At 40.6% G+C, this 16,253-nt stretch overlaps 3 protein-coding genes across 3 annotated transcripts in view; 1 reads left to right on the top strand and 2 right to left on the bottom strand.

Moving 5' to 3' along the window:
• rimbp2a (RIMS binding protein 2a) overlaps positions 1-1,072 on the bottom strand; it is a gene marked incomplete at both ends in the record, with an annotated part of 66,124 nt that extends 65,052 nt beyond the window's left edge. The window contains one exon of the mRNA XM_084486360.1: positions 902-1,072. Within this exon, the coding sequence (XP_084342486.1) occupies positions 902-1,072 (171 nt within the window). The remainder of the gene's footprint in view (positions 1-901) is intronic.
• Positions 1,073-5,785: 4,713 nt separating this feature from the next.
• Positions 5,786-11,162, top strand: noc4l (nucleolar complex associated 4 homolog; the record flags this gene model as incomplete). The annotated part of the gene is made up of 15 exons (XM_084486792.1): positions 5,786-5,938; positions 6,079-6,199; positions 6,645-6,751; positions 6,838-6,945; positions 7,328-7,477; positions 7,909-8,011; positions 8,230-8,264; positions 8,476-8,526; positions 8,631-8,742; positions 9,092-9,152; positions 9,509-9,619; positions 9,869-10,032; positions 10,248-10,330; positions 10,446-10,559; positions 10,728-11,162. The coding sequence occupies 15 exons, from the start codon at positions 5,786-5,788 to the stop codon at positions 10,839-10,841; spliced, it is 1,587 nt and encodes a 528-aa protein (XP_084342918.1). The 3' UTR covers positions 10,842-11,162.
• A 121-nt stretch (positions 11,163-11,283) lies between these two features.
• On the bottom strand, positions 11,284-14,266 carry pus1 (pseudouridine synthase 1). Its single transcript, XM_084486793.1, has 6 exons — positions 13,937-14,266; positions 13,556-13,773; positions 13,337-13,474; positions 13,069-13,171; positions 11,504-12,201; positions 11,284-11,393 (listed from the first exon to the last, which is right to left on the bottom strand). Exons 1-6 carry the CDS (start codon positions 14,001-14,003, stop codon positions 11,364-11,366), a joined length of 1,254 nt encoding a protein of 417 aa, XP_084342919.1. The 5' UTR covers positions 14,004-14,266; the 3' UTR covers positions 11,284-11,363.
• Positions 14,267-16,253: the final 1,987 nt, after the last annotated feature.

Genomic DNA, 16,253 nt, shown 5'->3' with positions numbered 1-16,253 from the left:
CCATTCAAAGTAACTCAAAATTAAACATGTGGGGAAAACGGCAGCAGATAACCCAGATGTGTTCCATTACGAACCATGTTTCACATTCATAGACCGAGAGATAAAAGGAGTAAAGGGAGAGATCAAGGGCCAGAGAGAAAGAGGCACTAATAGTGAGAGGGAGAGAGACACATGGAGACAGAGAGAGAGACACAGAGAGACAGAGAGAGAAAGAGAGAGAGCAGACTATTCTCTCGTTCACTCTGGTGTTGCCTGGCAACCCTCGCTCTTTCTCTCTCTCTCTCTCTCTCTCTCTCTCTCTCTCTCTCTCTCTCTCTCTCTCTTCCCCTCTCTCTCTTTCTCTCTTTCTCACTCTCTTCCCCCCTCCCTTCCCCAACCATGGACACATTGCTCTCTGAATGAACTGGTTCCCAGCCCAGACATGTTAATACCTAATGGGGAAGTGGCTGAGGAGTATAAGGTATATGATTGGATGGAAATCTGTAACCTCACCCTCTGAATTCAATGATGCAAATCTCAGACGGGAAGCCCGGCCCCTCTTATGGGCACGGGAGATAAATCACAGCCTTTTTTTCTTCCTTATTTGGGAAGCAATGCTGACCCCTTCTGGATGTGTCAGCACAGCGTCGACAGTGTGATGGGAACAAATACCGTCAGGTTACAATAATAATAATAAAAAAAATCACTGTCATAAATTACACTGTGTGAACTGTTTTAAATGCACCTTTAAGTGTATGTTTGATTATGATTGGAAATAAATTTAATTTCATGTTGAAAATGCAAGACATTCTGGTTGTTATTTAGCAATGATTGTGGTATTGATTCAGGATGATCACAAGGATACTAAAAATGATCAAGTTGATGATGATGAGGGTGAGGAAGTGATGAGTCATGATCTCACCTTGGTTTCTCTGTGGGTGCTTATGGACGAGTGTTGGAACACCTTTCCCTTGGTGTGCAGGTGTGTGTTGCGGATGGAGATCATGGCCAACTGTCTCTGGATCCAGGACAGCTCCATCTGAGACTGCTTCAACAGCTCCTCCACGTTCCCATTGGACCGGTAGCCTCGCATTATCACCTGCAAATAACACTCACTGACACACACACACACACACACACACACACGCATGCATGCATGCACATTTGCACATACACATGCACACAAACACACACATACAAATATATTAATAAGACAAGATTAAATAATTGCCTTTATAATAGCAACGCTAAGTGCAATAGCTGAAACTACACTTTGATATCCAGACAAATAAAAAAACTGTTTAAGCAGGCTAAAGAATTGATGTTATATACTAATAAAGAGCAATGCACAATACTAACATGCTACATTCCTCTACAACAGTTACAGCATTAACAACAGCAGCATAGGCTTCTCTTTTAGAAATTTGAAAACTAACAAAATAACTATATCCTACATTTAAAATCAAGAAAAGAACACACACACATACTTACTGCATAGCTACTTCATCTCCCATGTGTACAGCATTTAACATATTTCAACTTTTACATAATTCTACTTTATGCATGCTACGGTACATAAACAAATCAAAACCAGACTGAAATCACAACTTAATGTGCTCATCTCCCATACTAGTCAGTCTATATGTTTTCATCGGCTGAATGAGATTATACTTAGTGTGTTTATATTCCTGAATGTGTGTGTGTGTGTGTGTGTGTGTGTGTGTGTGTCCTTGTGTGTCTGTGTGTGTGTGAATGGGTTTATGTATGTGCATGTGTGTGTTTGTGTTTGTTCCCTATTCACTCAGTTACATAAGAGAGGATTATTGTATCAACGCAATCACAGAGCCTCAAATTGAACCTAATCCTCCACTGACGCCACATGTACTCATACTCACAAATACACAGACACACACACACACACACAACCAACCACATACAGACAAATCCAATGATCAATGCTTCGCTTGAACATGGATTGTTTTGTATGAAAGCGGTTGACAGAGTTAATAGATTTAGAAGATCAGTAATATCAAAAGAACATGCGCAACATGGGAAGTTGTATTAAAAGAATCGATCTCTTTGGTAAGTGCTGTCCTCTTTCTGCATTATTACTTTATTTATATGACTGTAATTGTAAGAAGAAATGAAATGAAGCAAATGCTGAAAGAAGAGTCCCGAATAAGAGCCTTATCGACCCAGAGATAACGAGGGAAAACCGAATGAGAGGGAGAGAAAGAGAGTATGTGTGCGCTAAAGATTGCATACTTTGCTCCTGTCACCGGTGAAAACACCGGTCTTAGCAACACCACATTTTAGCACTGTTTCCTAAAACAAGCCTCACCCTATCGCCGTGCCGACACACTCCCTCTCTAACACACTTCCTGCTATAACTGCTCTCAAAAAACACTTCCCCCTGGAATGACTCGACTCACCGTAGACGCCGGCTGCTTCTGCCCCCCTGCAGGGCACTACGGGTAACAAGAGGGAAAGAAAGCGGAGCAATGAGAAGAACATCAAGCAACAACAACAGAGGTCAGGTGCTCTGAGGATTGATGCACAAGTGCCCCTTTCCACACTGTCCTCTGGAAACACTAAGACCTGCCTGAGAGTCGGTTGTTCCTCTTAGACGTTGTGGCGGGGAAGCTGCATTCCACCACAGCACCGTAGCTGCATGCTAATATAACAGTAAAGACAGGGAATAGTGATGAAGAAAGATAGTGGTCCTGTATTTCTGTATGTGTCAGTGGGGGGGGGAGGTGAGTCATTGTGATGCTCCGGCTCTCGGTTTGCAGCCTTAATGCATTATATATTATTAAATATAGGTGAGCATATTTTCTTCTTGCCTGTAGCGAGCATACCATTGTGTAAGTACATCTCAATGATACGCAGTGAATACATTTGACATGTTTGTGTGCCGTGAACAGTTTATTTGTTGCTCCATGCCAAACACCTCACTGGATATCTGATCAATTAAAAGACACCTCCGGCTTTCTCCAGCAGCCTTACGATTCGTCCAGACCAGAATACAAGGACTTTTGTTAGGTTGCATTGCCCTCTCCTTGTTGTGCCATGTTGTGATACCGAGGACCACGCCCCCACACCACCACACCGGCCCCCCGGAAGGGTCCCGCCAACCTCTCAGCTCCCCGTTTTAGGGGCCAACGTGGTGTCTGAGGGGCCTGCACACACCCTAGTAAAGGGAGGGTGCTATGCTAACGGCTGATGGGGATTTGTATCTTTTGAATCAGGGCAAACTTTCACTAAAGGATTGCTTGTTTCCTGGAACTTGTTTCCTGAGGTTCCTGGGGGGGGGGGGGGGGTCCATCAAGAGTAAGGGGGGGGGGAACAGAGTAAGGAGGACAGCTGTTACAGTTCAGGGAAGGGCCTCTTGGGGATTAACGTCCAGGATGTTTTCAGATCCAGGTGGCCTGACCGTCTCTCCTCATTGCTGCAAGCCTACAATAATAATAGTCCTCCACAGCAGCACTGGAACCCCTCATGCTATGTCTTGCGTGGGGCAGCTTTCTAGATGTTGAATGGGTAACAGGTGCATCCCTTGAAGAGCAGAGGCATGACCTTGAGGGCTGGGTCCGCTTACACCCATAACCCTGGTGAAGGTCTACCGGCTATTTTGTAGTTTGTTTTAGCATTGGATTGTTTTGTATAATGCTTGTTTACTGAGATCTGTATTTTTTGTGTTATTCATGTTTCTTACGCGGTTATTTTCAATCATATAATTTTGGTATGGAATACCAGATTGCATTGGTGTTGTTGTAGCCTGGAGTGTAAACCTGAAACCATGATATGATTTAGTTGCAATATCTATCTATCTATCTATCTATCTATCTATCTATCTATCTATCTATCTATCTATCTATCTATCTATCTATCTATCTATCTATCTATCTATCTGTCTATCTATCTGTCTGTCTGTATATCCATGTATAGTCAATTTAAAAAAAGAATGCACAAATTCAATGAATGAAGTAACACTGCAGCATTAGTTAAAAGCTGTATAATTATGTATCTCATTTTGAAGTATGGTGTCAGTTACTTAGGCAACATGGTGTGAGGTATGTTTGTAAGATCACAAAAGCACACATAAAAAAATGAAAGAAAATGTATACATATATATGAGTTTAAACCAAGACTAACTACTGTTTATCAAAAAATATCTTACCTGTTTATTTGTGGTCTGACTTCTGTTTCTCTCATGCCTTGCCATTTCCTTTATGTCCCATTCCTGAGCGAATGAAACATGAATCCTTTTCTCTCCGGCCACCAGTATGGTCTTCAGGTTTGCTTTAGAGCGAAGATTCATGTATAACTCATGCATATCTCCCGGACATCCACGTTCCCTTAAGCCCCACCTCCGCTACATAAAGGGTCAGTGTGTATTTTAGGCAGTAGGTCTTAAGTAAGCACAGTACCGGGGGGGTTGAGAGTCACTCAACTCCCAAAGACGTTTATTTAGACTCGTTGTTGCGGTCCTACCCTCAGAGAGGCCTGCTGTGGGAACACATGGCATACGTAAGAACACACGCCCAAACACACAGGGAGCAAGAGGGTAAAGAAAAGATGAAAAGAGAGAGAGAGAGTCATAATGTCATAATGTCGTCACAGTGTCTAAATTTGGACCGTTCGGATCCCCTGAACACTTTATGCGATTTGAATCTGTGCTGTGTCATGTGTGTGTTACTTTATCATAAAATGTTTAAACCGATCAAATATAGTATCACATATAAATTGGATTTTCCCACCTATGTGACAAAATATCAATATGTTCATTTTCTTTAATACTTTTTCATTTTTTTCCTATTAACTATCTATCCATCCATCTAACTAGAATAATTTCCCGATACAGGAGAGATACATTTTGGAAAACAACTGTGCTCCTGCCAGCTACCCTGACCACGCCGCAGTAAGGTCGCAGGTGAACTCTAAGAATAGCCTATTCCACGCAATGGCAATATGCGTGGAATAGGCTGGGAACACCACTCATACGATGATGAGGCCAAACCAAACCAATGGATGTTGCATGACAAATTAAGTTTTGCATGATAAATATATTTTTAGTTTTTTTTATTATATTTTTATTTTGTATTATATATTTATTTTTTTGTATATATCTATGTAGCTAAGCCAGACTGCTGATGCACAACACCCCAGTCCAGTTGGAGATGGTATTGCTCCATAAAGCCAACTGCCAATAACCGATAAGAAGAAGAGACCATGTTACAGAAAGAGAGATATAGGCCTACGCAAAACACTGCAACGAGAAGTTATCGTTTATGTTTTTTTTTCTACTGATTGCAAAAGATAAAAACAAATTGCGATAATCAAGGATTTTGATTTGGGTTACTTTAGGTGTGAGTCATGAATATATATAGGCTTTTTTTTTGCGCTGGATATATTGTTCATTTATTGCGATACCCATTCAATCCAATCTAAAACAGCTTGATATTGTTAATATTCACGGCTTCAGGCAGATTTTGTGATGAATTCCATAATGATGAAATTACAAATAAATACATAATTACAAACACCAATACAGAAATAAATTGGTTGTTTAGTATTTTTATAATTTATCTAACTACAGGTATAAAACCAATTAATTTATAGAATATATTATTTGGCTACAAAACTTTGTATTTAAGAAAGGAAAGGTGTGTACGTTGCAATTTAAGTTTTTTGGTATAAAGTGGATTACCCGAGTTGACCACAGGGGGAAGCAGTGAGCAGATTGGCTACCCGGTTACCGCTAGAGCCGAACACGCTTTCCTGTTATGCTCTGAGAAAAAAAAACATGGCGCCGGCCAAGAAGCGAAACGTGTGTTCCAAAACTACATCAGCCAATGCTGCAAAAAAAGCTAAAATCGACCCGAGTTTACAAGTTCAACAAATTATTGAGAGCCGAAAAAACGCAAACGATGTTTTTGACGTTCTTGAGTGTCTCCAGGTATGTGTTTTGTCTGCAGTGTGTCCATTCAACGTAGGCAAACGACTACCAACAATTGAATCATACATGCTTCGCTCAATACTGAATTATATGTGTTCTTTAGACATGACATTAACCACAAATGACCACCTCTATTACAGTCAGAGAAAGAAAAGGAAGTCATAGCTGCCATCAATGCATGTTGCAATTTATTTGTTGCTCTTCTGGAGAGAAAAGACCTGTTCATTGGCAAACTTATTGATGAAGAAGCAATGTTGACTGGTGAGTTGGTTTATTTTTTCTCTTATCTAGAAAATTAAGAACTGCATAATGCTAAAACAATTGCTAAACCAAATGCTAAACCAGTTGCTGCAAATTAAATGTCCTACTCGGTTGTTTTTCTGTGTTTCTAAGACACATCTGAGGGATGTTTTGAATTGTCTAATAGGACTGAACCCCCACCCCCCAAACAGCTTGTCTCAGCTAGAGATCACTCTAAATCGCCTACATATGTATACGTTATACGTTTATGGGTGTATTTAACATGGTATAACTGTTGCTGCTATCTGTGAGGAAAAAAAATCAGACTAGCTTTACATAGGCTTACGTTTCTAATGGATTCGGGGCTAGACTCAAAACGTTCGGGCTTAACCCCTGACATAATGACCTGGAGACGCCGATGATTTAACCTCCCTTATATTTACTGTGTGTGTTTTATGTTTAACAGGGGAACACAATGCTCAAGATAAGTATTCCATGTTCATGCGGCATCGTTATAACGACTGTGTGGTGACGTTGCTTGAGCACCTCGTCCACAAGTCTTACGGAGTTAAGGTGAGCTGAAAACTCTTTGGATGCTTCAAGGAAACATCCCATCATCTGGTAGTTGTGTGGTGTTGTGCTAATGCAGTCCTTTACAGGAGTGTGCCCTTGTGGCCCTGATGAAGCTGGCAGCTGTGGAAGGACAGTACCCTCTGGAGGATTTGGATTGGAGCGAACACGTCAGCTTCCCAAGAACACTTATTTTGGTATATTAAGACAAAAATATATTACTATTAAAGGGAATAGAGTGCATATCTGTAGCAATTTATTGTATAGACTGCTATACCTTCGCCACTAGTTATTTTTCCAGGCAGTGACGGGGAGGCTCTGATGAAATTACTGCTGCAACGATGAGCTGATTTAATCAAGTCAATCAATAGAAAACTTCAATCAATTATTATTTTATCATCGATAAATCGTTTATTAAGTACAAATGACCAACGCTTGCTGTTTGATGCTTCAGTACAATTAAAAAATTTGTTAATGGATCCTTATAAAAAGGAATAGTTTTAGTTTTTCTCGGCTGCTCGTCTGAGTGTGCTGATAATGGCAGCCCTAGATGACACTATGTTGAAACTGTGTTTCCAGGGAGTAGTCGGGAGGCTGCTCTCCAAGGCGGAGGACAACACAATGCTGATCTCTAGGTTCACAGAGTACTTGGAGATGGTGGACGTGCGCTTCTACGTCATGAGCTCCATCCGGGAAAACGTGGGCTTGGTCATGGTTAAGAGCAAAGGGGTAGGTAATACCATTGTACCATGGAGAGGAAGCACACGTACATTGTGTGTCAGGCCTCTGGCTTCCCGTTAAACCTTCAGAGGTTTTAGCTCTATCGCCTTCGCACCCGCTGACTGCTTGACAAGGTGCTCATGCATCAGTGTGTCTGCGTTTTCGGGATTCCTCGACTGTGTCCTCCAATACAAACGTATCATGCCGTTGTATGGCCACAAATAACAAATGAGATTTTTTTACGAAGTCTGAAGTTTGTGATTGGTCAGAAAATAACAGTTGAGTAGACATTAATGAATCAATTTGGTCACAGTTCCGCATTGTTTTATCTGCTTGTGCTCGAATTTAAAGTGATCAATTCGCAGCCTGAGCACTAGGAATAAATATTGGAAGAGACCCTTGTTGCTTCATGTCCTAAAGAATCCTGTTACGTCCTACAGGAAGTGATGCCCGTGTACCAGAACAACGTGTTTACGTTGGTGTCTAGCATCATCATGCCGAGCCAAGAGTCTGAGCTCACAAACTTCATGGTCAAACAGAAAGGTTAGTATAGAATTACTTGTTTATTGATTGTACAATAGTTATCAGTTCTAGTTCTTTAGTTATGTTTTGTTTAAAGAGTTTAGAAAACTACTACTACTACTACTACTACTACAACAAAACTCTTTCAAACGTATTTAACTTGACCTCGATCCCTATTAATGTAAATAATATTGGTTACTAGTTTATATAAATCATTCATTGTTTTTATTTTCAACCAGATAAGCATTCTGAGTGGAAAGCAGCTAAATTAAACGTGAGTATACCATCTTTTTGTTTTATCATTATATAAATGTCTGTTGCTCAATAGACTAATAGCCTTTCTGGTGGACATTCAAAGAAAAATATGCAATCATTTAACTGGACTGGGAATCGCTGGACTTGTAAATATGGAGTTAAGAAGTGATTTAATTCAGTAGAGGTTGAATAATAGTAACCCAGGGACACCATGTTCTTCTACATCTCAGGAACACAAACGCTCCTTCGAGAGAATGTGGCTCGGATTTCTAAAGAATAAGGTATGCACCCTTATTCAAACATCTTGCGGTTTCTATACTTTCTAAGGTATATACTATATTACAAGGCTGTTTCCCTTATGTTGTTTCACATCGGTTTGCTGTAGTTGCCAAGCAACATGTACAAAAAGATCCTGGTGATTCTCCACGACTCCATTCTCCCGAACATGAGCAACCCAACGTTAATGATTGACTTCTTGACGGCTGCCTATGATGTCGGTGAGTAATGGCTGAGGAGTGAGGACTGGAGAGCAACCTCATAATGTTTACTCATTCAGAAACCATCTCCATCTTAAGAGTCCCCAAGGTATTCAATATTCTTGTCATGCTCTGACTAGTCTGTCTAGTTCTGTAAACCCCAGCCGTTTTGTATAAACAACTTTTCATTACTTCAGCTTTTCTTCGGCTATGAAACATCTCGATTCCTCGAAGTCAGCTGCTCTACCGTTATATCTTTATACAATGCCATGACATTTGTATACCCTGGAAGTACATGAAAAACAATATGAAATTAACCTTATCCAGAATGACCAGAATTTTGCTTTCTTCCATTGAATGTTCTGTGCAGGAGGAGCAATCAGTCTACTAGCCCTCAATGGCCTGTTTATCCTCATCCATCACCATAATCTGTAAGTATATCTTCTTGTGTAGATCCATGGGGAATTATAAAGATCCATTCAATTCCAATTCCCTGCCTTTTTAATGTACAAACGGTGATCAGGAGATGATCTCTTTTGCATGTTGTGAATCTATAGCACTGGCTGCTGCTGAGCTAAATGTTGCTCAATAGACTTGTATGCTTTCTGGTGGAAAGCACACCTCGGATGCATTTCTAGTGCCAACTGTGTAAGAATTACTGTATTGGCAATAAATGTTTTTCTGACGAAGGAACACAAATGGTCCACTCACAGACAACCGTATGACACTGATAGGCATTCAAAACCATTGGTTTTTGCTTTAAGGGCTAATGTGTTTTATGTTTCAGAGATTACCCTGATTTCTACAAGAAGTTGTACAACTTGCTGGAGCCCTCAGTGTTCCATGTAAAGTACAGGGCTCGCTTTTTCCACCTTGCAAACCTCTTCCTCTCATCCACGTAAGTTACTTTTTTTTGAGTCTTCCCATAACATTCCTTTAATATCCATCAGATCGATGTTAATAGCAATGTGTGTTCAAACTAGCTACACCTCTATTCAAAATGGAGACCACCCCGTTAATTAATTGGAAATCCATACACCATTCTGTGTGCACCTGTACCATACATATTCTGTTCATCATTACCCTATCTATTGTGTATATCAACCATACATGTCTGTTATAAACTGGGTGGCTTTCCCCCCTCTAGCCACTTACCAGTGTACCTAGTGGCGGCGTTTGCCAAGCGCCTGGCCCGCCTGGCTCTCACGGCGCCGCCAGAGTCCCTCCTCATGGTGCTGCCCTTCATCTACAACCTCATCCGCCGCCACCCCTCCTGCAGAGTCCTCATCCACCGGCCCACCAGCGCAGACGGTAGGCATGGGTGTGCAATGGACCCGGAGTCCCGGAGGGAGTCTTTATCAAGAACTTTCTTCTTGGTTGCGGTCTGCGCTTAGTTTAGCATGGTATAGGAGTTGCCGCTTTTATTAGGAAATGTGTTTGAAGGATGGTCTTCAGCATATTAGAGAATACTTAGCAGTGTATATAGTTGAGACGTTGGTGAACCAACAGGTGTCATTTTGTTACAGAATCTTGTGAGGACCCGTATTTGATGAACGAAGAGGACCCTATCCTGAGCCACGCCTTGGAGAGCAGCCTATGGGAGATAAAGGTGCGCGCATGCTCGTCAATGTCCATGTGCTTTAGATCACAAGTGATACTCTTCCAACTCAATTAGCAGTGTGTACATTTACACCCTACTCCAATGTCTTTGTATTTTCCCTCAGACCCTCCAGACTCATTACCACCCAGATGTGACCAGAGTGGCCTTGAAAATTAACAAGCCTTTGTCGGTACCAGAGGAGGACATTGATGAGCTGTTGGAGATCACTAATTTTGAGGTAATGTGGCATTTGACAGGAGTCAACATGCTTAAAAGAATGGTACAGGCTGAGCCGGCTTATTGTTCATCTCTTTAGTTGTGTCTGCATATTAGATATAATTTATATTGTCAAACTGTGTGCTAGCAGTGAACCAAAAATAACTAAAGTTTTTCCATCTGTTTTTAGCTAATGGAAAGAGACCTGAAAGCGACTAAGAATGTTCCGCTGGAGTTTGAACCAGCCAAGAAGCTTCTCCAGGGAGGAGGGGGCATTCTGGGTCAGCACTTCTGCCTGGAGTAGGAGTAGTGTGTTGGTGGTCCTTCTTTTGAAACAAAATCCATTTGGGGTCTATTGTCGTATCTATGTCCCTTTTTGAGAACATTTTGTATGAACCGCTCTGTGGAACAAATGCTATGTCATCTTGCAGCTGATTTGATCTGCAATATTTTCTATAAATTATATAATTCACCTCTGACTAGGCTTCACATTCCATTCAAGTTTTCTAGGAATTCTGGTTTCTTATTTTGAAATCAAGGTATATCTGTCAAATTGCCTCCCTGTGCTAAGATAGGATAGTCAGTGCAGAACTGGATTGGTTCTAGGCAACTGAAAGACAAGCCATGCTACCAAATTACCTTGTAATAGACGGTCCATTATACAATCTTTGTTGGGTTTGTCATTCCACATTTGATTGACATGAAACTAAAATTGCCACAACAAAGTCAGGATTCTTCTGTGCAAATCAATTTGAAAGAACAGGTTTTTTTATTTGACCGCACAAAAATAAATCACGTCGTTCACCAAAATAAACTTGATATTGGTCTAATCGGATTCATTCCCCACATCATTTTCCTGGAGAAAAAGAAAAAAAAACAGCAAATGAACAAATTGCGTCTGTATATAAATAGATCATTTATATGCTTTCGTCGTGTCCTTTGTTTTCGTGACATTGAACACGTTACCTGTTTCTGGTCCTTCTCCCGGCGATCGGCCGCCGATGCCTCATAGTCATGGATGGGAAGGGAGGCCATCCAGCTGATCATCGAGCGCTCTTCCGACTCCGTGTCCACGATGCTGGGGTAGATGTGGGCCTTCTTGAAGCCTTTGATCGACTCCTCCTCCGCGGCCCAATCCAGGCGCTGGTGGAGGCCGTCCCCGCCGAAGCGCTGGTTGTAGCGGTCGAAGTGCACCCGCTCCAGCACCAGGCCCAGTCCGGGGGCCCGCGGGATGTCCACCTTGTCAGGGCCCCAGCTGCGCTCCAGCACCTCCTCCTTGGCGTAGCCCTTGATCACGGCGATCACCAGGCCGATCATCTTGCGGATCTGGTGCAGCATGAAGCTCTGGCCGCGCACTGTGATCACGGCAAACTCAGATTCGCCGCTGAGGAACGCCTCCTCGCAGGACATCTCCGTGATGTAGCGGCGGGCACTGGGGTCCTGGGGGCTTTTCTGCGAGGTGAAGTTGTGGAAGTTGTGCGTGCCTTTGTAAAGGGAAAAGAGCGAGTTGACCCTGTTGAGGGTCTCTGAGTCCAAGCGGAAAGCGGCCGACTTCTGGGTGTCGTAGTCCTTTGGGGCAAAGGCTACAGTTGGAAGCATGTAGGAATATGTACGTGCGTCACAGTTGTTTTTGGAGTTGAAGCCTTGGGTCACTCGTTTAAAACCTATGGAAAAATTAAAAGGCAAAAAACATTTGAAGGCAGATATACATATATTCATTTAATCAACTTAAGTAGCATTGTGTAAGATTGAACCCCTCAGTGAGTAGACATTCAGAATTCAACCAATTCAGTGTTCTGTCCACTAACTGGCTGTGCACCTGTGTGGCGCAAACTATCATAGCTCAGCTAGCTGAGTGGCATGAGTAGGACCAGTTTTGGGAGCGTCAATAGTACGATTATTTTAAACAAACATTAAAAAAAAAAAGGTACAGGTAGGTTTTATATTTGTAGAATAGGGAGTTTAAATTATATTGTTTACTGCCAAGTCTTTTTTTTTTTTTTTTCATTTGTTGAAATAAGGCTTACATCCCAACAGAGACCTATTGCTAATAGCGAGCTTTTACGAGCTGTTACGGTTTTTTGGGGGGAGGCTTTAGAGGGAGGGGTGAAGGGAGGGTTGGCAGTCTTTCAAAATCTAGCTGACACTGGCTGGTTTCTCAAAATTGCCTACCCTAGCTTTAATACTTCAAATGAGGTCATGGTGACTTCTGATGAACATCAGTATAGCCGGAGAGATCCAAGTAACGGTTGACATCATTGAGTTTTCATCATTGCCAACTACTCACTCAGTACTATGACAATTCATACAGCTTGTGACCAACTTCACACCATTAAACAAATGGTGTGATCCCAGTAAGACCAAATAACTACATTCAACGCCTGAGGATTTTAACAAGTTGAGTGATGGATGGTTGTTCAAATGTGGCCACCAACCATCTTAAAGATGGAGATAGTCCAGTTGTCTAACATCTTGATAATATGCACACACTTGTGCTTGTAATCCCCTGTAAAATGAAAGTAAAATCTCACCTAGAATTCTGATTTGCGCAGGAAGATGCTTGTTGATATTTTCCATTATGTCTTCAATCAACCGCAGCTTAAGTGACACCACCTGGCCTGCTGCAGACACACCCTGACAATTATAAATGTTCACGCATTAACAAGTGTACCAGTGTAGACTATTGAATGTATTGTACATGAAATGAATACATCTATACAAAATATTGTTAAAAAAATGACCATTTTTATTTCTCTTTAGTAAATACAAATGAAGGGCTGGATACAATATTTGACATACCTTATCTGTTCTTGCACATCTTTGGAAAGACATTTTCTTCATTTCATCTCCATGGTTTTCAGGAATGCAGCCCGATTTAATAAGAGCAGAGACCAGCTCATCTTCAATTGTTCTGAACTGCGAGGTTCCAGTATTTCTCTATAATACACAATTAAAATACAATTAAATAAATACATTTCATATGATTATTCTTGATTGAACTTGAGTTTGGCTACATACCTGCATCCCATAATATCCTTTTCCAGAATACGCCACGAGTAGCACCACCTTCTTTTTAGGATACTTCTTTTCATTGTCAGCGTTTTCTTCTTCCAACTTCACCTTTTTTGTTATCTGCTCATCTTCAACAGAGATTACCTCCTCGTTGACTCTTTTAGTTGACATCGTGGTTAGCAGCTCCCCTTGGCTCATCGTGCAACGTGATCTTTGTTGGAAACCTGCAATCAATAGACAATCTGGTCAGGCCAATTCTCCTTCATCTCTCCATATGCCCAGTATATTTTGACCAATTATAAGTTAAAGAATATGAGAATTAAAAGAACAGCCCACTGTCATTAACAATAAACAGGCACGATTAAGACAGTGTATTGATTTACTCACCTTTGTAATTGAAATGCAAGAGTTGCGGGTTAGTTAAGGCACGAAGAAGATGTGGTATTTTCAGCATCACTCATTGTGTGGCCATAAGAGACTTTCAACAGCAAGATGATAACGGCTGGGCAAGTAGTTGCTAAAGCGTGGAACGTTTATAAAATATACTAAATGAAAAGCATTAACACTGCTCCGTATATACTAAGTCCAGCAAAAAAGATGGCGGTCCTTAAACACAAAACATAATCTGGTTACCTTTAAGTTCCCAATTAACTTATAATATACTATCTAAAGCTAACATTAGCACTTGCGGCCACAACATTCACATGGCGATGGCAGCGTTCAACTTTGACCCCTGATGCAAATATCGCGTGATTTACTGTAAAATGCATTTTTGACGGGATTTCATTGCTTTTTGACTGGACGCAATGAAATATGTTATCGTTTTTGTCAGGGAAAGTTAGTCAATGCCATTGATGTTTTATAAGAAAAGCTCAAAGCTCACATTATACGTAATGTTTGATGTTGGTACAATGATGATGACTATAATAACTATGAATAATGTTGTTGTTAATGATATTGTCAAGTGAAAGGGACATAGGGGAAATGAATGACATCCTATATTTTGAAATTAAATTCTGCATATATAGGCTTACTTTTATTAAATATGAAGAAAAGTACTTCTCTATTAACTTTTAGACATGCCTATATCACTTATTTTAGGCAAGTTATTATCTTATATGATCATACATGAGTTATAGAAATATTACAATAACATGATCATTAGGTGAGAATAAAACGATATATACACCTATATATACCTCTATATAAATATATACATATCAAGCTAAACCATAAACTTGCTTTTCTTTTTAATTTTACTTCCAATTGCATATTATATATACACTGTACCAAATTATATATACACTGTACCAAATAACGTCATATCAAGGTAAATTATACTATATTTATCTAAATAGTTACTTTTTAGTATTGGTTGCAGTAGCTTGAGGTAGCTTAAGGAGGGTTAGTAGAATACACAACGAGAGGCTAGCCGATTTAGCTTCCACTCCTGATGGCCATGTGCCTTAGAGAAAGGAATCCATGTATTCATTTCTGGTGACTCACTGGATGACATCACGGTTGGCTTATGTGCGTACAATACATGTATAATTAAGTAGTTATTTTGTGTATTATCTTTGTCCACTTGGGAGCAGCAAAAGGAAGCAAAATAGAATAAAGCAACCTCCCTGTCTTATAGAATAGAATATAAACTTTGTTAATCAATATTTAGGGGAATCAATCTGCAAATATAATTAACAGAACCAAATCTGCATACTCCAGTGAATGTATTTAGTTCAACATGTACAAGTGATCGAACACAAGCGTCACAGTGGTTTGCCCCTGAAATAAGTGGTTCAAGAATACAAGAGAGGATCCCTGGTTGTGTCAAACATTGTTATGTAACCTTTGACCTTTCTGGGATGACCTGACTGGTCAGTGTTATCCATGGTCCATACACCTTTATATGGAGTGATGGTTATCTGATTCCTCTGCAGAGAACGCCATACCAAGCATAGACCTACTGTAGTGTGGGAAACTTTTGCAGTGCCGATCCATTAAAGCACTTGAGATACTTTTGTATGCAGAGAACACCGTTTAAAACCGTCCTGTCATTGTTTTCCTACTCCATTCTGTCTACATTCTGTTACTCCTTGCCGTTTTGCTTACATATTTGAGTTCTCATTCCTTTGTACCTAGAACCATTAGAGTTATTACAGGTTAGTTATGGCAGTATTGGTGGTTGGACAAGAAGGGCATATATTGAGGATTTTTTATAACAAAAAAAAGTGTTAAGTAGTGAGTAAGCAGTAATATGCAATTGCACATAAATGCTGAATGACCACCAAGTATTTAAGTTATGTGATATTTGTCAAACAACGTTTTTAATGTTGTATCTAAATGCCTAGTGACATCACAAGTGGTTGATGTGATAGATAGAGGAAGCCAACAGTTGCCCTTTAACCAAACTATCATGTATATATATATATATATATATATATATAATGTCGTAATAAATGTAGTAATTTCATGTTTAACAATTAATTATATATATTATCAACATTATTAGAGAGAGAGAGAGCGAGAGAGAGAGAGAGAGAGAGAGAGAGAGAGAGAGAGAGAGAGAGAGAGAAGAATGGGATTTCCGGAATTTCTAACCAATGAGCGGATTCCACATGCGGACACGAAGCACTGCATGCGACGCACGCGAGAGGTGCAGCGGAGAGATGCGATTGGTGCCCTGTACAAGAAGACAAGAGCGATT

The sequence above is a fragment of the Micromesistius poutassou genome, assembly GCF_964030765.1.
Source record: "Micromesistius poutassou genome assembly, chromosome: 22".
Taxonomy (NCBI): Eukaryota; Metazoa; Chordata; class Actinopteri; order Gadiformes; family Gadidae; genus Micromesistius; species Micromesistius poutassou.
Note: the sequence above shows the minus strand (reverse complement) of the source record. Positions and strands in the feature narration are given on the sequence as shown.